General features: G+C 31.3%; 1 protein-coding gene across 3 annotated transcripts in view; it reads left to right on the plus strand.

Moving 5' to 3' along the window:
- The first annotated feature begins 4,120 nt into the window (after positions 1-4,120).
- The window catches only part of LOC127704118 (uncharacterized), a 38,164-nt gene continuing 19,276 nt past the window's right edge, over positions 4,121-23,008 (plus strand). Inside the window, exons 1-3 of one of the 3 annotated variants that reach the window (XM_052208014.1) lie at positions 4,121-4,211; positions 16,950-16,994; positions 18,578-18,740. In XM_052208014.1, coding sequence (XP_052063974.1) covers positions 4,173-4,211; positions 16,950-16,994; positions 18,578-18,740 — 247 coding nt within the window. In that variant the 5' untranslated portion in view covers positions 4,121-4,172. Of the gene's footprint in view, positions 4,212-9,463; positions 9,596-16,269; positions 16,369-16,949; positions 16,995-18,577; positions 18,741-23,008 lie in introns of those variants that run through there. The other 2 variants (XM_052208016.1, XM_052208015.1) reach the window with 2 other exon arrangements.

Consider the following 23,008-nt stretch of genomic DNA (forward strand, 5'->3'; position numbering starts at 1 on the left):
GGGAAATTGCATTGTCTATATTTACAGAATTGCAACCTAAAACCTTTGCTAAATTCTTCCATAGATATAAAGATTCGGATTTGAAGTTTGATTGTACCTATAGAAAACTTATTTCAAATGGGATAGCACATCTGAACTTTTACTGAGATTTTGTTTACAGAGCCTGGAAATTGAGATACGATTTGGGTTAACTTAATATCGATCCTTTAAATAAACTTATTCTAAAAGGTTACCAATTCAACACTATTATTAGATCTATGAATATTGGTTTTATTGGAATTAATGTTGGCTTTGTTAATGTTTACGGCTATGTTGAACGCATCTATCCCATTGAACTTGAAACAAAAAATACAACGGAAATAATAAAGTCTGCCTCATATCTTGACTTACATCTAGAAATTGACCATGCGGGTCGTTTGAGGACAGCTATTTAAGATAAAAATGGATGATTTCAGCTCCCCAATTGTAACTTTTCCATTTCTATGTAGCAACGTTCTAAGCGGGAGGTTGGCTAGCCATAAAACTAGGTTTAACCCACAATTTTTTCTTAAAATGTCCTGTACCAAGCCAAGAATATGGCAGTTGTTATCAAATAGTTCGTTTCTATGTATGTATGTTGGTGTTTGTTTTTGTTGTACTTCAGTGTTCCTGTTGTTCCTTTGTTTTCCTCTTATAGTTGATGTGTTTCCCTCGGTTTTAATTTGTAACCTGGATTTGTATTCTCTCAATCGATGTATGACTTTTGAACAGCGGTATACTACTGTTGCCTTTATCTAGCAGCTGATACGAGATTTCAGGGCTTGCGTTTCCTAGGATGATTTCCTTGATAAAGGCTTGCTACTCTCAAGGAAGCTATCAAACAAAGAGTTCCAAGTGGTGAAGTTAAAACCATCCCTTCAAACATTTTAGTTCAGTCGTTTTTATGAGCTGGGTCAATGACACGAAACTTGTCGGCGATTGACCGACAGTGCATCTCATTTACAAAAAAAAAATATCGTTAGTCTACATAAGAAACTCGATTCGCACGTTCATCAATAGACTGAGTACATGTATATTATACATCAAATAGCGTTTTTACCTGACGAAATCGGGATATGGGTATTTATGATTTAATGATTTAAAGGAAAGTGCTAAGTCAAAATGTAAACTCTCATTTCTGCCCAAATTTTTGATTAAATTTTTAAATCTTTACCTCTTGTACTAATTTTTAAATGTTGCAAATCATAATAAGATCTCTGAAGATTGTACAAAATTAACCAATTTAGAGCACAAAATGTTAATTTTTATATGTATTGCATACTAAAGCCTTGATTATGAAACTTGCTAATAGGGAATCAATATCTAACAGTAAAAACAACTATACATTTAATTTTAGCCAAAATGTAACTCGTTACCTTGCTAAAAATAATAATTTGATATATTCGCATAAAACAAATACAAAGAGTTCAATACTTTGGCTATTACGTATACATACAGCGCAATCCTTTTGTAGCAAGGGTTAAGCCAAATATAAGCTTTAAGTTTAAATATAAAAAAAAACATGTGGTATGATCGCCAAAGAGACAATTCTCCACAAGAGACCACATGCCACATGCCACAGAAATTAACAGCTATAGGTCACCGTCCGGCTTTCAACAATGAGCAAAGCCCATACCGCATAGTCAGCTTTAAAAGGCCCCGAAATCACAAATGTAAAACAATTCAATTGAGAAAACTAACGGTCTAATTAATGTACAAAAAAATGAACGAAAAACAAATATGTAACACAGCAACAAACGACAACCACTGAATTACAGGCTCCTGACTATGGACAGGCACATACATACAGAATGTGGCGGGGTTAAATATGTTAGCAGGATCCCAACCCTCCCCCTAACCTGGGACAGTGGTGTAACAGTACAACATAAGAACGAACTATAAAAATCAGTTGAAAAAGGCTCAACTCATCAGATGGATACAAATAGAAATACATATAACAATAACACGTGGACGTGACCGGGTACTTGTACAGACCAACAACAAAAATACACTAAGTACAGATCTGAGAGTACTCGCAGTTACTGACATCTAGTTCAAAGCCAATAACAACTAATACAAAAAATCATGCATCTAAGACTAAATTATTAATCAATACACATCCAACATCCAATGGATTTAGTGTCAAGACGTCATAAACAATCAGAGAAAAACACGACCTTGTGCAATGCCAAGATACAGGAGTCGACAGATTGTAGATCCATGAAAGTGCATATGTATATAACAATAAAATTAAGTTTGCTTTTAATTTACTGATAACAAAATCAATATTAATACCAAGAAAAGCAATATTCAAAGATCTAATGACAGTGTTGAATTGGTAACCTTTTAGAATAAGTTGATTTAAAGGATCGATAAGTTTACAAGGATCGTTTCTAAATTTCAAGGCACGGTAAACAACATTTCCGTAAAAATGAGGATGTGCTATCCCGTTTGAAATAAGTTTTCTACAGGTACAACCGAACTTCAAAACCAAATCTTTATATCTTTGGAAGAATTTAGTAATAGTTTTAAGTAATTTGTGGTAACGAAATCCCTGAATTAATAATTTACCAGTAATACAAAGATTACGTTCGTTAAAATCTAAAACGTCACAACAGACACGGGCATAGCGAACGAGTTGTGAAATATAAACACCGTAAGATGGTGCCAAAGGAACATCACCATCCAAAAACAGAAAATTAACAATAGGGAACGAAAAATCGTCCCTTTTGTCGTAAATTTTAGTGTGAGCTTTCCGTGTTAAACTGAAATATCTAAATCTAGGAAAGGACAGTTATTAGCGTTTACATTTGATTTATTTAAAGTATGTTCCTTTGGGTAAATTTCAGCAGTATATTTGGAAAATTCTTGATTATTTAACGAAAAAATATCATCAAGATAACGGTAAGTGTTGTTGAATTTATCAATTAAATGCAATTTAGACGGGTCTTTACTAAGTTTGGTCAAAAACTGTGATTATTTTTGGTTGCTAAGGAAAATAAACAATAAAATTGACAAGTATTATCATTCTAAAACACTTTATTTCCTCAGGAATTGTTATCGACTTGTAGTATGAATAGTCTTAATTTATGCTTTTATGCGCTTTCCAAGTATGCCATAAGGTAGCAATATACAGTTAGGAAAAAAAAAAAAATTTACCCTAATAAATTTACTGTGGTCGCTCTATGTCCCCCATGGGACGAAGTGGATTAAGTCAAGTAAGTCTAATAAATTTTACCGTCCCCTTTTCCTTGCTTTCTCGCAAATTAACCTACTGTTTGTGTTATATATGTGCATATGTATGCAATCAGTATCTTCCAAAGATTTGATGTCCAGTAGTTAAAATAGTTAAATAAAATTTCTTTTTGGTGTATCCTTGGCAACAATCTGCATTTAATTGCTATAAAATATTGCAAAAAGGGGGGTAAAGATATCAAATAAAAATCATATATAGATATAAGAAGATGTGGTATGAGTGCCAATAAGACAACTCTCCATCCAAGTCAAAATTTATAAAAGTAAACCATTATAGGTCAAAGTACGGCCTTCAACACGGAGCCTTGGTTCACACCGAACAGCAAGCTATAAAGGGCCCCAAAAATTACTAGTGTAAAACCATTCAAACGGGAAAACCAACGGTCTAATCTATATAAAAAACGAGAAACGAGAAACACTTATGAACCACATCAACAAACGACAACTACAGAACATCAGATTCCTGACATAGGACAGGTGCAAACAATTGCAGCGGGTTTAAGCGTTTTAATGGTACCAAACCTTCACCCTTATGTCTTTCGTCTCACTTTTTTTTGTAAAATTGCGTCAAAAATGTCGTGTGAAAAAAAAGTGTTTGTAAACATTACAATAATTTCTGGACCTATGGCCGGTCTTGCTATGAAAATACGGACAGTCAAACAGAAAATAGCCCATAAAACATGTACAAAATAATCTTGAAGTTCTAATAAGCCCACTTTGAATGCTAAATTAGTCATCAGCTGTCTAAAAATGAATTTTATTGCACAATAACTTTCATATTTGAAAAATCCACCATGGCCATAATGCGAAACTACACCCCTAACTGTGTGTTGCTACCAAATCTTAACAGGAAGTTGTGATAATTATTAAAAAACCGACACGGATGAAAAAAATAAACAATGTCAAAATGTTCAGGCTTTAATTTAATCTTTATTTGGGTAAGTTGATGCAAGTAAACGATCTGTATTGTGTTTTACACTGTTAGAGGCATATAGTTTTTAATAACCATATTATATTAAAGTGTAAACACGTTAATCATGAGCAATGAAAGTCAAGAAGTTCGTTTTCCGGTTTAACAAAATTTCAAACACATATACTTTACTGTGGGTTAGCAGTCATTAGCTGTCACTATCCTATACATTTACAACTGTTGGTTATATTGATAATTAAGAATCTTCATTGAAGCTGGAGCACGAATGTTGTGTTAATTAATTCGTTTGATGTGTCATTTGTATACAAGAGTGACATCCCTTTGAACTATGTTTCAATTCCAAAAAGTCTATCGAATCAATGCGTTTTTTTGTACAGGTTCATAATTTCATCTTTACGTATAGTTATTTAATTTAATTTTAAATCATTACAAAATTTATAAATTTAATAGATTTTAGTATTTATCATTGGTTTATTAAAGACATTTATGTATATCTATAATTAACTTCCTCTATTTGTTTTGAAACGTTTGAAATTATTATATACCAATATATAGAACCTTTCATAATTTTATAAATAGTATTTAGTTACGCAATAAGTTACTTAATTTAACACCAACCGGGAAAGACCCTCATGGGTAAACAAGGTCGTTAAAAACATCTCATCATGAAATTACTTAGTTTGAGTGAGAGTATAGATAGTGCATCAGCCTCAAACTAATCCTGGAATTGGTTACTATCGAAGCCGTATTATGGTAATACATTTTATAAAAAGTAATCTGTCTACTTTTAGTTGAGGTAAAATATTCAGGTGAATAACACATGTTTCATTCTGCTGTCAAGAATAAAATTGAGAATGGAAATGGGGAATGTGTCAAAGAGACAACAACCCGACCATAGAACAGACAACAGCAGAAGGTCACCAACAGGTCTTCAATGCAGCGAGAAATTCCCGCACCCGGAGGCGTCCTTCAGCTGGCCCCTAAACAAATATATATACTAGTTCAGTGATAATGAACGCCATACTAAACTCCAAATTGTACACAAGAAACTAAAATTAAAAATAATACAAGACTGACAAAGGCTGGAGGCTCCTGACTTGGGACAGGCGCAAAAATGCGGCGGGGTTAAACATATTTATGAGATCTCAACCCTCCCCCTATACCTCTAGCCAATGTAGAAAAGTAAACGCATAACAATACGCACATTAAAATTCAGTTCAAGAGAAGTCCGAGTCTGATGTCAGAAGATGTAACCAAAGAAAATAAACAAAATGACAATAATACATAAATAACAACAGACTACTAGCAGTTAACTGACATGCCAGCTCCAGACTTCAATTAAACTGATTGAAAGATTATGTCTTCATCATATGAATATCAGGCACAATCCTTCCCGTTAGGGGTTTAGTATCATACCATCATAACATATATGAGAAGAACATAACCCGTGTCATGCCAACAACTGGTTTTTTAATAAATGTGTTTAGTGCCGATGCAAAGACCCTATAAGTGAATCAATATTAACGCCAAAATATGCAATCTTTAATGACCTGACAACAGTATCGTAACTATATCCCTTCTTAATAAGTCTATTTAAAGGTTTTGTTAGCTTCAGAGGTGAATACTGACATTTTTGTGCTTTATAAAGAATATTTCCATAAAAAATTGGATGTGAAATACCTGAACGTATAAGAAGTCTGCATGTTGAGCTATATTTACGAATGATGTCTTTATACCGATGATAAAATTTAGTAAATGTTTTGACTAGTTTGTGATATCGAAAACCCTGGTGTAATAATTTTTCAGTAATACATAAATTTCTCTCGTTAAAATCTAAAACATTGTTACATACACGAGCGAATCGTACAAGTTGAGATATATAAACACCGTAAGATGGTGACAAGGGAACGTCACCATCTAAAAATGGATAATTAACGATAGGAAATGAAAAATCATCTCTTTTATCATATATTTTAGTATTAAGCTTTCCGTTAATGATATAGATATCAAGATCGAGGAAAGGGCAGTGGTCATTGTTAGTATTAGCTTTATTTAAAGTAAGTTCAACAGGATAAATTTCTTTAGTATACATACTGAAGTCGTCATTATTGAGAGCCAAAATATCATCCAAATATCTAAAAGTATTATTAAATTTGTGTATCAGATGTTGTTTCGATGGGTCTTTGCTGATTTTTGTCATAAATTGTAACTCATAGCAATACAAAAAAAGGTCCGCAATAAGTGGTGCACAGTTAGTCCCCATTGGAATTCCGATAACCTGACGATATGCGGAATCTCCAAAGCGAACAAAAATGTTATCTAGTAAAAATTCAAGGGCATATTTGGTATCAAAGCATGTCCAATTGACATAGTTTTTTTGTTTATTGCTACTAAAAAATGACCTAAAAGAGTTTGAACATATAAATTCACATTCGGACTTTTTAAATGCCCATTTAATTAGGTGTGTGAATTTTTTCTTAATGAGAATGTGAGGCAATGTGGTATATAGGGTAGAAAAATCAAAACTTTAAACAGATTCAAAATCACCAATATATGCATGCAATTTATCAAGTACGTCAAACGAGTTCTGGACACTCCAAAAGTAATTAATTCCACTATTTTCGAAGGCCTTATTTGAACAATTTATTATCAGGTTTTTTATTGTACCAAGTGTACTGGTAAGAAGAATAGACAATTTAGTAGTGGAACAATGGTTTGAAGACGAAATGAATCTATATTTGTAAGGTGTTTTGTGTAGCTTCGGAAGCCAATACATAGTTGGGACTTTCATTATATTTGGTTCTGCTTGTAAAGCGGTAGCTAAAAGTTTATGTTTGTTACAGATGTCGTTTTCTGAAAATGGGGTCAGTTGGAATGTTGGTGAATTGGTGATTTCTTTTTTCAGAACCTCAATATAAAATTTACGTCAAACAATAATAATATTATTAGCAGCTTTATCGGCCGGGAACAACAAATACACTGTTTTAAGTTGTTGTCCGCATCATATAACCTCCAACAGCATTGATCCTGCCAATTGTATAAGCATTTATTGATGTAATATGGTGTATATAATTATGTCAGAATTCAAATGAAGCAGACATATTGTCTTAATTTATCTGTATTACTTGATTCCCTAAAAACAAATACATGTATGAAGTAAAACACCCCCTTACACAAACACACACAAGATACACATACGCATAAACACAAAACCATAACACCGTAACCGCCACTTCAGAAACTTCAAACTTATGTCTAATGCTTTATTGAGAAATTATGATTTGAACCTATATAGCACATTTTAATTTTTTTGAAAAAGACTATAAATGAAAACCAAATTATATTTTCTCCAAATAATGATAAAATGTTGGGAAAATAAAGCAGAATTATCTTACATTATTCACAAAGAGTGGCTAGCAAACGATTTTTAATTAGAGCTTAATTAACGTTAAAACAATTTTCCACTAAAAATGAATGTTATTTTATTCAAGTATAAGGACTTAGTTAGCCAAATCTAATAATTTTATTTGATATAATGATTTTTTATGACAATAGATAAATATATGAAGGGTAAACTGTTCAAATAAAATCGATAATGAATAATTATATAACATCAATGATGTTATTAAAAATATCTTCATACAGGTAGTTGTCGTTTTTAAACAGGTACGTACTAGTCAACATTTTATATGTGTCTTGTCTATTTTATCACTATGTACAGTTTTATCCAAAAAAAACTGTTTAATTTTTCTGAAATAATTTTACTGAAGTAACTCCAGATAAAAAAAAGTCTGACATGTGGTTATTACAAGTCTTGTCTCGTATATTATAAACATTGAATGTTATTACATTAGTCATCAGATTTAAACAACCAGATTCTAAATTATGTTAAGTTCCAAACAGGCAAAACAGTAAAGTTTCTCCTTTCTAATCACTGGAATTATGTTGTTTTTCCAATGCTAACGAATTCATGTTTTTAACTGACCAATTCTTAAAGAGTATTGCATTATGAGCGCGCAGAGACATTCTCCTCCACCTTGATTGGAAAATATATCATTTTTTAACATAAAATCGTCCATTTTTTTTACAACTCGATACACTCGGCAGTATATATTCCTTTCCCTTTCGAAAATCCTGGATTCGTCGCTGTAATGGAATGTAATATTTAAATATTTTGTCGACTCGGAACAAACAATGGCGTATTTAATTGTTTATTAATTGTTGATGACTCCAAGATAAATATTACACATTTTTTTATATTGTTTTCTTTTGTGTAGGATTTTCCATAATATTTGGAGTTTGAATAAAACAGCATATTCAACTGATAAAAAGTGATATTCATCGCGCTAATTATATAATTATGTAATCTAGATATGCTAGTTTGCTATTACCGTATAGTTCCTCCTTAATACATTAAAATATAAAAAGTAGTTTTGGTATTTAGTTGTCATTAAGTGAATTTAATATTTCTAGATATGGAATAAAACAATAAATGTCTTTTCTTTCGGTAAATATGTGTTTGACTCACTTATAAAATGATTGCTTTATTGAATATCGCCTTTTTAAAAATTAATTTAAATCAATAAAACCGCATATCCACCTCATAAAAAAACAGGAATTGTATAATTTTCTTTCTTTTTTTGGTGTAAACTTTTTGATAGTTTTATGTCTCTCCCTAAAGAACAAAAAATTTAAGAGATGCTTAACCTTTCTTCTATAGGATATATAAAAGTTACTGGCTTCTTTTTGAAATCAGCCGTTAGAAGTTAGGACAGAACTCTCATAATTGTTCATGTGTTTATTTATAACCAATTGAAATATTATTTCTTTGTCAAATTGGTATATTGTGTTTTTATTCTTTGTCACAAGCAACTAAATGTTTTATTTGACACTAAAGTATTATTTATTACATACTTCGCAAAACCGTGTTAGATCTGTAAATTTGCAGTAGCGGATATTGTTCTGCCTTCAGCCGGATTTAAACCCATACTTCTGTGATATCGCGGCAATACCGACGGAATTCTGCCCAGCGCCCTAGGCTATTCTTGTATTATAATTTAATTCTTATTAGTCGAGTAATGTCTTTCATCGTCAGTTTTATTTAAGGTTGTAACACATTACATAATGTATTGTGGTATGTAGATGGTATAATATCAGCTATTTCTGTATGATATCATAAAATTTGATGGACCAGAATATATCCGGAACGTTCAAATATGTCCGAGTTTGATATTTTATATATTCTCCGGAAGTGAAGAATCTTGGGGAAATTAAGTAAAACTACCTTGAAATCAAAGTAGATCATTGCAAACCTCAAATGGAATCGTAACTTATTTCATCATTACTCTTATATATTTCTGGAAATATTTTGCATCATCAAGCACGGAAAAGGTAAGAATTTGTATCTATGCAAAAATTTCAAGCGGTCAATGAATATTTCATGGCAAAATTGGGTCTGAAAGTTCCGCCGAAAAAAATTCAATCTCAAAGTCCAGAGACGGAGAAAATGGAAAATGGTGTTACAAGTACATTTATTATATAATTTGGCAAGAAATGCGAGTACATTGGATTGTTTATTGGGAAAATACATAAGTTAATAAAATCTATATTTAAATTTTTCATGTTTAAATCTTTTGCTGAAGTGTTCAGTTAAGAGGTTGAACAAACTTAAAAGTTTATTATCCAAGTTAATATAGATCTACTGTAAACAACATATATGTACACACATGAAATAATAGTCTTGTGAAAATATTATAGACCACGGGGGAATTACCACCGTCATTTTATGTCTTTTATGTATTCAATTTTCAATATAATGTAATCTCGATATTTATGACCATCCTTGTTCATTGTGAGATTATTTCCGTGTATTTTAAATTCCTTCTTTCTTCCTCGTATTCGTATTAAGCATATTTAAGACCATTATATTCCTAACAATAACCATAATAGCCCTATTTCTCGTTTCAAACATAGGGTAAAAGAACTCGCCGAGGAATTTGTATTTTGTCCCGGCTGATAATAAATTTTACATTGAGGTTCTGCAAAAGAAAATTACGAATTCACCAACATTCCAATTGACTCCATTTTCGTTAAATGACATCTGTAACAAACATAAACTTTTAACTATCTATTTACAAACAGAACCAAATACAATAAAAGTTCAAATTATGTACTGGCCTCCGAAGTTGCACAAAACACCTTACAAATATAGATTTATTACTTACTTCAAGCCATTGTTCCAATATTAAACTGTCTATTCTATTTTCTAGTACATTTGGTACAATCAAAAACCTGATAATAAATTGTTCAAATAAAGCCTTTGAAAATAGTGGAATTAATTACTTTTGGAGTGTTGGTATGTCGGAATTCACCTCAAAAACTTACCAAACCTTTAAACAGACTTATTCAGAAGGGATATAGTTACGACACTGTTGTCAGATCATTAAAGATGGCATATTTTGGAATTAATATTGATTCACTCATAGGGTCATTGCATAAATAAACACATTTCTTCTAAAACCAGTTGTTGTCATGATACGGGTTATGTTCTTCTCATATATTTTTAAATGGTGTGATACTAAACCCCTAACGGGAGGGATTGTGCTTGATTTTCATATGATGAAGACGTAATGAAAAAAAATCATGCATCTAAGACTAAATCATTAATCAGTACACATCCAACATCCAATTGATTTAGTAAACAGTCAGAGAAAAACACGACCTTGTGCAATGCCAAGATACAATTATCGACAGATTGTAGAGCCATGAATATGCATATGTATATAACAAAAATATTTAGGTTGCTTTTAATTTACTGATAACAAAATCAATATAAATACCAATAAAACAATATTCAAAGATATAATTACAGTGTTCAATTAATAACCTTTTAGAATAAGTTTATTTGAAGAATCGGTAAGTGTACCAGGACCGGGCACGGTAAACAACATCTCCGTAAAAATGAAAATGTGCTATATAAAATAATTTTGAAATAAGTTTTCTACAGGTACAGCCAAGATTCAAAAATAATCTTTATATCTATAGAAGAATTTAGTAAAGTTTTAAAGTAATTTGTGATAACGAAATCCAATACTTAATAATTTACCAGTAATACATAGATAACGTTCATTTAAATCCAAAACGTCACAACAAATACGGGCATAGCGAACAATTTGTGATATACCAACAACGTAAGATGGTGCCAAAGGAACATCACCATCCAATAGCGGAAAATTAACAATAGGGAACGAAAAGTCGTCCCTTTTGTCGTAAATTTTAGGGTAGAGTTTCCCGTGTAAAACTGAAATATCTAAATATAGGAAAGGACAGTTATTACAGTTTATATATGATTTATTTAAAGTAAGTTCGTTTGGGTAAATTTCGGCAGTATATTTAGAAAATTCTTGATTATTTAATGAAAAAATATCATCAAGATAACGGTAAGTGTTGTTGAATTTATCAATTAAATGCAATTTAGACGGGTCTTTACTGAGTTTGGTCATAAACTGTGATTCATAACAATACAAGAACAAGTCTGCTATTAAAGGGGAGCAATTAGTGCCCACAGGAATACCTACAGCCTGTCGAAAAACTCTTTTGCCGAAACGTTCATAATTATAATCAAGGAGAAAATTAACAGCTTTAATCATTTCATCACACCTCAAGTAAGTATATCTAGCCTATTTACCTTTCTCATTAGAGAAGAAGACTTTAAATGAGTTGCAGCAAATATTCAGATTCAGATTTACCAAACGATCATTTAATTAGATAGGAAAACTTTTGTTTGATAAGATTGTGTGGAAGTATAGTGTAAAGAGTTGAAATGTCAAAACTGTCAACAGAATTAAAAGGACCATCAAAAGCACGTAATTTATCTAAAAGATCAAAAGAATTTTTTACACTCCAAAAATAGTTGATTCCACTATTTTCATTTATTTTATTACAAAAGTTAATGATAAGTTCTTTGATAGTAGTTAAAGGACTAGTTAAAAGCACTGAAAGACTAGTTGTAGAACACTTACTAGACACCGAGATGAATCGTTATTTAAAGTTTTTTTGCTTAGTTTAGGTAACCAATACATAGTAAGGACATTCAAATGTTCAGAAGAGGCCTTAAGCAGTGATATGGTTATGATATGTTTGTTTACTATATGACTCTCTGTGGAGCACACGGACTTGAATGTAGATGAAATTAAAATTTCATTCTTAAGAACGTCCGTGTAGTATTTACGGCATACCCCCACCACATTGTTGGCTGCTTTGTCAGCCGGTACAAACACAAACTGCTTTGAAAGTTCTTGAAGTTTAATTCTTATTCTAGAAATAGGCGTATTATGTTTTCTTTTATTTATTTATGAATTATTTTCAAAATGTGATATTCGAATATCCACAACATTCATACATTTATTTGAATAAGAATCAAGAGAATTTTTTATCAGATTTTTCCCGATAACACCAATTTTTACAATACGATAATAGAGCGTCTTTTGTGATCTGACGACACTGTTTCCAATCTATTTTAGATGGAGGACGATATTTGGTCCTTTTTCAAAAAGTTTTTAACCTCTCTGTCTTGAACGATATTGAGGTCCCCCGTAACAACATGGTCATAGGGATCTTATTTAAAATTCGACGATTCACAGTTTCGAGATAGAGGAGTATTATTTTCTACATTGACGTCTGATGTTACTGACGTATAATAAAAAATTAAACTTCTGGTGGGTTTTTTATATGTGTACGAAATAATAGGTGGTTCTGTGTTATCAAAATAGGAAGGTATAAAGTTTGAAAGGTAGAGTCATTTGATATATTAGATAAGTTGATAAAATCAATGCCTCTGTTAATAAACATAATTTTCAGAAAGTGCCGTTTATGATCTTCAGGTTTATCGATAAGCGGGAACAGCCTATGGTGGCAAAAAGCTGTAATTATATGCGAATATTCATAATAATTGATGCCTAATATTGTTTTTAAATATAGATAGGAGATCATGAAGTGTATAATTTATACGATGTTTAATTCGTTGATTTCGATTGATACGTTTGTCATGTTTATTTAATTTCTACTATAGACTGGAGAAAAGTGCAAAATCCAAGTTTTAAGTAAGTTTTAATTTTGAATTTCTGACACATAAAATGTATATAACTTTTATATATCTGGGTACAGCCATGCCTTAAAATTTTTTTAGTTACATAGGCTTGTCTGTACTCTTATGTAAACTTTGTGATGTAGACACGACCATATTAACCTAAAAGGTATAAGGGAGCAACAAAACACAATATTTTTTTCATCAAATTGGGGATCAGAATATTTTTTATAGGAAAAAACCATACCCCTCCCTTTTGAAGTTAAATGATCGTTCCCATAATGAACCTAAATGGGCAACATACATTACATTAATTATTGGTGAATGTTGTACTTTTATTTGGAATGATCCAGATAACTATTTAAATAAATAAAATATACAACACTGGTTTCCATCAATCAATGGATGCATGTTCAATTCAGCTAGCAAGACGATATTGCAGATTCGTTGAGGTTAACGAAAACTATTGGCTAACGCGTGAGAAGATTAAAGTTTGATTCTTCAAAGTGGTGGTTCAAACCCACTCATTATTTTTGCATGTGGACTACAGCATGTCAAATTAAATTTTGTTTTGTATGTAACAAAGAAATGTTAAACCTAAACTAATAAAAATATTCAAATTAAAATTTCTATGAGTTTATGAGCTATTCAACATTTGTCTTTTTATGAAAATGAAATTAAAAGTAACTTAGTAAACAGCTTTAAAAAAACGGAGGAAATCCGAAGTCCGGTCGTCAACTTGTGTAGTTTTTAAAGGAGTATTTTATCTATAAAACATATTAATTGAAGCTGTTTTAATAAACAAGCATTCTGGGAATATTGCATGGCAAAAAACAAAACAAAAAAGTCCACTACCTGTTCAAAATTCATTGTACTAGAACATAATGCTAATTTAATCGTTAATTTGTAATATTTTCTATATTAAAAAAATAAGTCCAAATATCTCCCGTTGAAAATATTGAACACTAGATCTGTTAATATTAAAATATATGAGAAGTTTTTCTTTAAAGGGGTTGTTTTAACAAGATTAATAGACAGATCGACTGACAGTGTGATTTCTATTGTTTTTAAAGGTTTATAATGCAAACATTTCAACATTTATAACTTGTAATTTATAATTTATATATAAAAACATATAAAAAGGAATTAACAGAGACGGTGTAGTTTAATATACAACCCAGATGTACATGTATAACACTGCGCAATTAGATTTCATTTGGTGCCAATGTATATATTGTGTCAAATTTAGCTTTACAATTTGTCAGTTTAGTTCTTTTGAACACATGCGTCTGGGACATCATAACAACTCCGACTGCCATGTGTCCAACCACCTAAACCACCGGGCCAACTTGGCTATAAAAAGATAGCTTTTGTTAGTCGAGTGATGCCTTTCCTCGTCAGCTTTACCTAGGTTTATAACACAGTACAATATGTTTGGTGGCATGTAGATGGAATACCTTACAAATCAGCTGATTTTGTTAGTCGTTAAGGATGATAAATATATTTACTCACCATACAGTCACACCAAATTGTTTCTATTATATACGTCTAAATATGTGACAACTCTATGACTGCTTTTCTCCATCGGATAACGAAGGGTTAAACAGGGCTAATAGTACAAATTACATATATATTTTGTCTCAAATTTAACCCAATAATGTCAGATCTTCAAATTTACGATAGCCTAATTGTGTTTTTCCCTCAACGGGATTTGAACCCATGCATCTTTTACATCCTGCCAACTCCGCCTGCACTGTGTCCAACCACTTAGGCCACTCAGCCAACTAGGCTATAAAATAAATATAGATTAAGTTAGTCGAGTGATGACTTTCCTCCTCAGCTTTACTAAGGTTTATAATACAGCACAAGATGTAGGGTGGTATGGTTTGAAAATCTTGCAGATCAGTTATTTTCGTCAGTTGTAATGGACGGTACATGTATATACGTCTAAATATGTTACAACTCTACGACTGACTCTCGATCGGATATACAATAGTTATACATGGTTGACTCCACGACATACTTATAAGTCGGTTGAAATGTAGCCCAACAATGTTTGATCTGCAAATTTGCCTTCGCAAATGTTTGTTCTTTCCTTAATGGCATTTGAACCCATGCATCTGTGACATCCTGGCAATTCCGACTGCACCTAGTCCAACCGCCTAGACCACTCGGATAACTAGGCTATAAAAATAAAGTTTTCCTTAGTCGAGTGATCATACCTTTCTTGTTAGTTAGCATGTAGATGCGATACCTTGCTGATACAACTAATTATTTTTTCTTTTATAGACGTCTTATTATGTGATAAATCTGAGACTGACTTTCTCCATCGGATAACGAAAGGTTAAGTAGGACTAAAAAAACTGATGTCACAAGTCACTGAAGGTTGACAAAAAACCAACAAAACATCATATTGCAGTAGAGGCCCTTAAGAGCCTGTGTCGCTCACCTAGGTCTATATGCATCTTCAACAATGGATACTCTCCAATTTTGTGGACTTAATATAATTCATGACTTAAATCTCTTCTTTGATGACATAGTCTTGTTGATCATATTTTTACCTAAACCGAAACACCATCTGAAATGACATCATGATGTTAATTGCATATTTACATGAAAGAGTGAATTAGTGAACCATTTGTGTATCAACAAAATACTTATTTGCCAACATATAGAAATAGAAGAAGATGTGGTATGATTGCCAATGAGACAACTCTCCACAAGATACCAAATATTATGTTCTTATTTCTAAAATAAAATGATATTCATATTGATTGATAAACTTTATCATCTCCAATACGTAGGAAGTTGAAATATATATATAATGTATTTATCAATAAAGAACAGATAAAGATATCTATATAGCTAATTATGATTCACCTGATACAAATACTGTTACAAGAAAGAGATACGGATACAAATACTGTTACAAGAAAGATAAAATTATATCTTGGGGATGTATTTAGATATTTGGATTGGTTAAAAACTCGTTTCTTTAAAAAAATTGTTATCCTCCTGTGACATAGTTAGGTGACAATCATATGCCGGAGTGTATGACACACATACATTGATGTACACTGTAAGTTTCCTCTTTATTCATATTAATATCAATAAGTAATTGATACAAGCAAACAAAATAAAGCACGAAAATCGTTCTTTATCCTATAGCTATTTACTATAAATGGCGATTTAAAGAGTTTCTGATTTAATGCTTGATTGGTTGCTTCGCGTCCAACTGCTAGGGTTAAGTTATTCATTACCTTAATGTACCTGCATTTTGAGATTTAGGCACATGTACATTAGGTTTTGAAGTTTGGTCAGGTAAAGGCAACTTCCAGTGAAGTAAATCCTTTAAGCATTATCACGTTAAGTCTTTTTAAAATGCTTGATGTCTTCTTATGCATTAACCACTGATACATGTACATTAAAAATAAAACAACACAACGCAAAAACCAATCAGAAATCATGATCACAAGATAAAACATAAAAAAGTATCTTACTAAAAAGATTTAAAAAAATATATATTGTCTTCTAATACTGTAGAATTTCAACTTGGTATACTCTTACACCAATTTTTATGCAGATGTTATTGTAAGGAAATAAGTATACGAATTGTCCTCCGAATTGTTAGTTTAGTATACCTTTACTATTCCTTTTCAGAAACATATGAATACGCATTCGATGAAGTGGAAAGTCATTCTTCTGGTGAGACAGTCTTTTTTTCTGATTTTACCAGTATGTTGATGATCTGTACACGTGTATACAGCTTTTCCAACAAATAAAGTCTTTAACTCTTACTTTACCCATGTACAGCCCACAGGGCATTGGAATGCACGAGTCAATATGTTGACTCAGGATTTAAAAATGGAGGGAATTTGAAAATACAAGACATTATTTTATATTACAATATGTGACATACAGATAATTGTGTTATCAATGTTGTACTCATTAAGACTGACTATACATATGTGTATTGATTATCACTTAGATGAAACAATCCTTTACGTAAATATAGCAGGGAATAGTAAATAATTTATGTTATGTCCCAGATAATAGTACATGTATGTAATGCAAGTTTTATTTTAAGATATTGGGTAGCATTTCTGCAATATCAAAACAGTAAACAATTTGCCCTGAAAACAATAAAGAACTAACACAATTCCAAACAGTGACTAGAATGATAACAAAATTCGGTCATCGGTTTTTATAAACTTTTAAAACTGTGTGAAATGTAAAACAAAATTGTTTACTCCTGCAAAGTTCTTATTTTTTATTGTTGATATGTTGTGTTTTGTAAATTTGTTTATTTTGGCATTTCTTCTGTTTTATTTTGAGGCTACATTTGTATATCTATCATCAATTAGATACACCAAATGACTTAAAATCTAATAATAAATTTTGTTTTAAAATCTTTTACAATAACAATTAGACTATCAGCTATAACAAATTTTATATGAAATCAAACTTAGATAATGGACTTAAGCTTTTGCATGATATATTTAATGATGATCTTTTATTCTTAATTGCCATTTGAAATTAAGTTGCATATATCTAAACCTTGACCAATAGAATAAGTTTCCCAACTTACTTGTTTAAATGCACATGCCGTCTTAAACTTGTCACAGTGACTAATTGCATAGCAACATAATAAACATGTAAATGGTGTTTTGCCTAATTCAGCAGTTTTGTCCAATTCATTATTTTCAGATTTTGAGATATTGCATAGCGTAAAAGTAGCTAACTTTTTTTACTTCATTCTTCATTTCACCTGTTAATATTGTGTCAAACCACCAATTCAAAATCCCTATCTATTCAACAATTTCTTTTTCTATTTTCACAGCTTTCTAAATATTTATCTTAAGTTTAACTGCATAGAAACCAGGTATATCCTGAATTGTACATGTATCACCTTTCTACATGCCAATTTTCAACCAATGTTTAGAGTCTTGTAATGAAACAACACCGTTCGGACGTGAACTATGGTAACCACTAAAAGTAACTCTTGTTTTTCAGGAAATCTAAAATAAGTATTACTATTGAGCGCATTTATTCTCAATTTTTAATGCAAAGTCATGGCTCAAAATGGTCTAAAGATATTTCTCATCACGAAAGTTTCATTTCTGCAAATGTGTTGGTTAGTTTAAGTAAACAATGATACCAAAATCATTTTGTTTTGTCAGGAAAGGTTACTTTTACGTTTTATGTTCTAAATTGGAGTGGGAGAATTGGTGGTCTGACACCTTAAACAACGGTTTGCGATTCACAAATACTGTATTTTATTTCGACAGACTGTGGTTCACTGTGTTAGCTGTAACTGTCCTCCGCCTGCGATGAACACGTCATACGCCACACAGAAGTGTCCCAATGATCCTAGATCGTATCATTGTCTCTGGGATGGCCTGAATGATGCATTTATTGAAATTTGTGTATCTCCAGAGTATTACACACCAGGTAAATATCAATGTTGTTTTTTTTATTAATCACTACAAACCAATAAAAGTCTGAAGTGGCCTATATCTGTACTCGACTGTACTGATTTTACTCAACCAGTCTGAATTGGTCTGAAATTTACTTGATATTACTCAACTGTAGTCTGAACCATACTCAACATGCTCGAGCTAGTCTGAACCATACTCAACATGCTCGAGCTAGTCTGAACCATACTCGACCTAGTCTAAACCATTCTCGGCCAAGGTTCATCCAACCTAGACCTATTTCTGTATCTATCTATTGTATTTTATCAATTTAGGAACTATTGTTTAGTGATTTCCCTTGGCTATAGATTTTAACAACAATTTGAAATCCAAAATGTATTTAATATATCGGAACCAAAATTTCACAATAAACATTATATAATCATCAACACCATAATCATCATAAATACATAATTACTCGAGATCTAAATACCAGCACAGCAATGTTATAATAAATCTGTGAATTTGCGGAAGCAAAATTATGTTCTTCCCTCGCCGGGATTGGAACTCACTCTATTTGGATATCGTGACCAACACCGCCTGCACTGTGTCCAGCGCTCTATACCACGGGGCCACCTAGACCGAACTAAAAATTCAGCTTTCGATGGCCTAGTGTTACCTTTCCTCGTCAGCAGAATCTAGAGTTGTAACACAGTACATTATATATTAGGCATGAAGATTGAATATATATGTCACCTCCAAAATAAAAACAAAAACAAAATGATCAAAGGAAATGATTACTCGTCCGATTAAAAAAATATCAGGTATATAATAAAATTAAATTTTCGTTTAGATGAATTCTTATATACATGATCATGTTTACATTGCATTATGTACATAAAAAATACTAGAACTTTCGACCATAATGCAAATATGTTAAATGTGAACATTCTGTTCTCGTACTATGAACAACAAAATTATTCATTTTTTTAAAAATATTTACGTACTCCATGTATACCTTACAACAAAATTATTTTTATTTACCTGTGTACGTTATCTTATTAAGCGGCATTTTGTCCAAGGTTATGATTGTCTTTCTGATATTGTTTTACATCTCACCCCCTTTTTTTAATTAATTTTGTATTTACATTGTGTTATAGATCAAATTTATTCTTTCAGTGTATGTTCACTTGTTTTTGTTTATATGTCTTTTGTTTGAGTTAAGCAATTTCAATTGATATGTTATAGTGTGTCTATCTATGTGTGATGTTATGTCAGGTTAGGGTGAAGGTTGGCGCCTATTAAAACGTTTAAACCCGCTGCATTTGTTTGCACCTGTCCTAAGTCAGGAACCTGTTGTTCAGTGGTTGTCGTTTGTGGATATGGTTCATAAGTGTTTCTCGTTTTTTATATACATTAGACCTTTGGTTTTCCTGTTTGAATGGTTTTACACTAGTCATTTTTTGGGGCCCTTTATAGCTTGCTGTTCGGTGTGAGCCAAGGCTCCGTGTTGAAGGCCGTACTTTGACCTATAATGGTTAAATTTTACAAATTGTGACTTGGATGTAGAGTTGTCTAATTGGCACTCATACCACATCTTCTTGTATCTATCAAAAACTTTTTGAATGTTTCAGATATATTTTGTAAATGTTTAACACTTACTTAAGTCTGGTAAAAATTTAGTGAACGGACAGAAAGTCACCGTACAAAAAGTCACTAGTCACAAATTTGATAGGACAAAAAGTGGCAGGACAGAAATTCACAAAAAAATGTTTATAATTGTTTGAATATATATAAGAGAAAGATCTGGAAATAATTACTTTTTATTACATTTATTCATGTTATAGTTAAGGAAATTGTTCAAAAGCCTTGATAAATGAAGGTTTATCAAATTTGAATAATGCTAAGAATATATCTCGTAAATTATTTATCTAGTGGATTCAAAGGTCATTCATGTTGTTTAATTTTCATTAAAATGTATTACTCTCTGACCAGGTGTGATCATTTATATGAGTGTGCCCCAAGCAGGAGGTATATTTTACCCGTGATCAGAAGAACAATTTTAATTATTTCTTAATTTTTTATCTGTATTCAGTCTATTTTTTTTACCAAGACTCAGACTTAAAAATTAGATAATTTAACTACCTCAAATTAATAAATCTAATAATCATGTTAGGATATAAAAATCTGTAAATATATCTTTACTTTATTGTGGCTGTTGTCATATCAGTTTAAAAGATAGTTTTGTAAACAGTTAAAATTAAAAAAAGTAGAGGTTATTGGTCAAGTATGGTTCAGACTGGTCGAGTATAGTTCAAACTTTTTGTCTAGTATGGTCGAGAATGGGTTAAGACTGTATAAGACTGGTCGAGAAATAGTTCAGACTTTTTTCAATGAAAAAGATGTGAAGTTCAAGCACAAATCAGTACTTTATTTGGCCTTTTTAACTTTTTTGATTCGAGCGTCACTGATGAATCTTTTTTAGATGAAAAGCGCGTCTGGCGCAAATACAAAATTTCAATCCTGGTATCTATGATGAGTTTATTAAGTATGATTATGCCGCTACTCATATGTGCTTAGCAAATTGTAATATATCTCTTTGACCCCATGATCTTTGGTACTCCAGAAAGATCGACACTATCTGCTCTACATGTGATACTGATCTCAGTTGCTCATATCAAGTAAATATAAAAATGTAACTTTTCAAATAGTTAAGTGGAACCTATAGACATAAAATCCGCCATGCATGTGGATAAAGAAGACGTAGGATAAATATCAACAAGGCATTAATTAAACGACCCAAATATAATGTTGTATTATATATTATTGAGAAATGAGACTAAAATAATATATTGAATTGAATTCAGCTGATATCTTCACAATATGTCAATATCGTCACCTATATGAATCGATGTGCCAACAAACTTCTTATGAAGCTTTAACGGTATTCTTCTGCATAATTTAACTTCCCTTTTAAATGTTATTAAAGTAGTTTGCTCTAAAACCTTTATTACTTTCGTTTTTGTACATTTAGAGTTTCGGATGGCAATGAAGAAAAATAAATTTTGGACATGCCCATAAAGAAACAGTATATATTCGGTATCATGTGTGTGTATTGAACACAAGCCAATTCACAATAGATCAAAGTATAGGTCCCTAAACAACCAAAAATTAATAACTGAAAAGAAAATGTTTAACAAAGCTCATTTTGTACCATAAACAGTTATTTCGCCTATTATTTATTAGTCACAAGGTTTAAAGGTCATAACATTATTTCCTTCAATTCTCTTTTTATATAGATATACCATAGCAATATATTATAATTTATAAAATTCAAAACAGTTAGTAGACGTCTATATGACATCAGATTAACAACTCAATAAAACCACAAAATAGATCGTTAGGTCAACATAGATTACATAAATCATTGAGATGAATGTCCATGCATATCTTCTCGCAGTCTTGCCATCGAGCAATAATACGTTAACAGATATTGTAAAATATTCAAAATATGTACTGATGAAGTAGAGGACGAAATGACCAATCATTTAAAATTACAAAATTGATGAACCTTATTTTTGGATAGGACATCTGCGTATAAATTATCACAATTGTTCTTTCTAAATGTAAAGTGTAACATGGGAAAATAATTATTTCGTGAATTGAAATGAGAAATGATTGTTTGTGATTCGTTACATTAATAGTTAGTAGGGTTGTTCGCATTATCCTTTGTTTATTTTTTCTCTCTATCTTATTATGATTATGTGTATTCATATTGAAATAATGTATGTTATACCTAGAATTTGTAACATTTACGGTTTTAAAAAAACAGTTTTAATGACATATGCAATTATATATAAAATGTAAATTATGTTGTTTCGAAGTTTTATTATGTCTTGAACAAATTTATAAATATATTGTAAAATTTCAAAAACCAAAGTTTTCAACGAAGAAAAAAATAAAAACAAGAATATTTTGACAAAACGTAGGCCACTTAAGCTGTATGAAAAAGTACATTTTGTTTCATTATGGTGTAATAGAAAATATCTTTGGTAAGACATTTCGAGTAGTTCCAGTCAATAGATGGTCGATTCTATGTTATATAAGAAGCAAGACTTAAGCTTACTAACATTGATTTTGTTTTCAATAATTTAAACATAGCTTATATTTAATAGGTATTGCCATATAGTAATGAACACTAAGTCTTATTGGCCTATATCATATCTATACAAAATTTTGGCATTGCACAAGGTCATTCTTTTCGGATCTAAAAGATATTAAACTCTGTTTTGTTAGTTGTATTGA

The sequence above is a fragment of the Mytilus californianus genome, unplaced genomic scaffold (assembly GCF_021869535.1).
Source record: "Mytilus californianus isolate M0D057914Y unplaced genomic scaffold, xbMytCali1.0.p SCAF_58, whole genome shotgun sequence".
Classification (NCBI taxonomy): domain Eukaryota; kingdom Metazoa; phylum Mollusca; class Bivalvia; order Mytilida; family Mytilidae; genus Mytilus; species Mytilus californianus.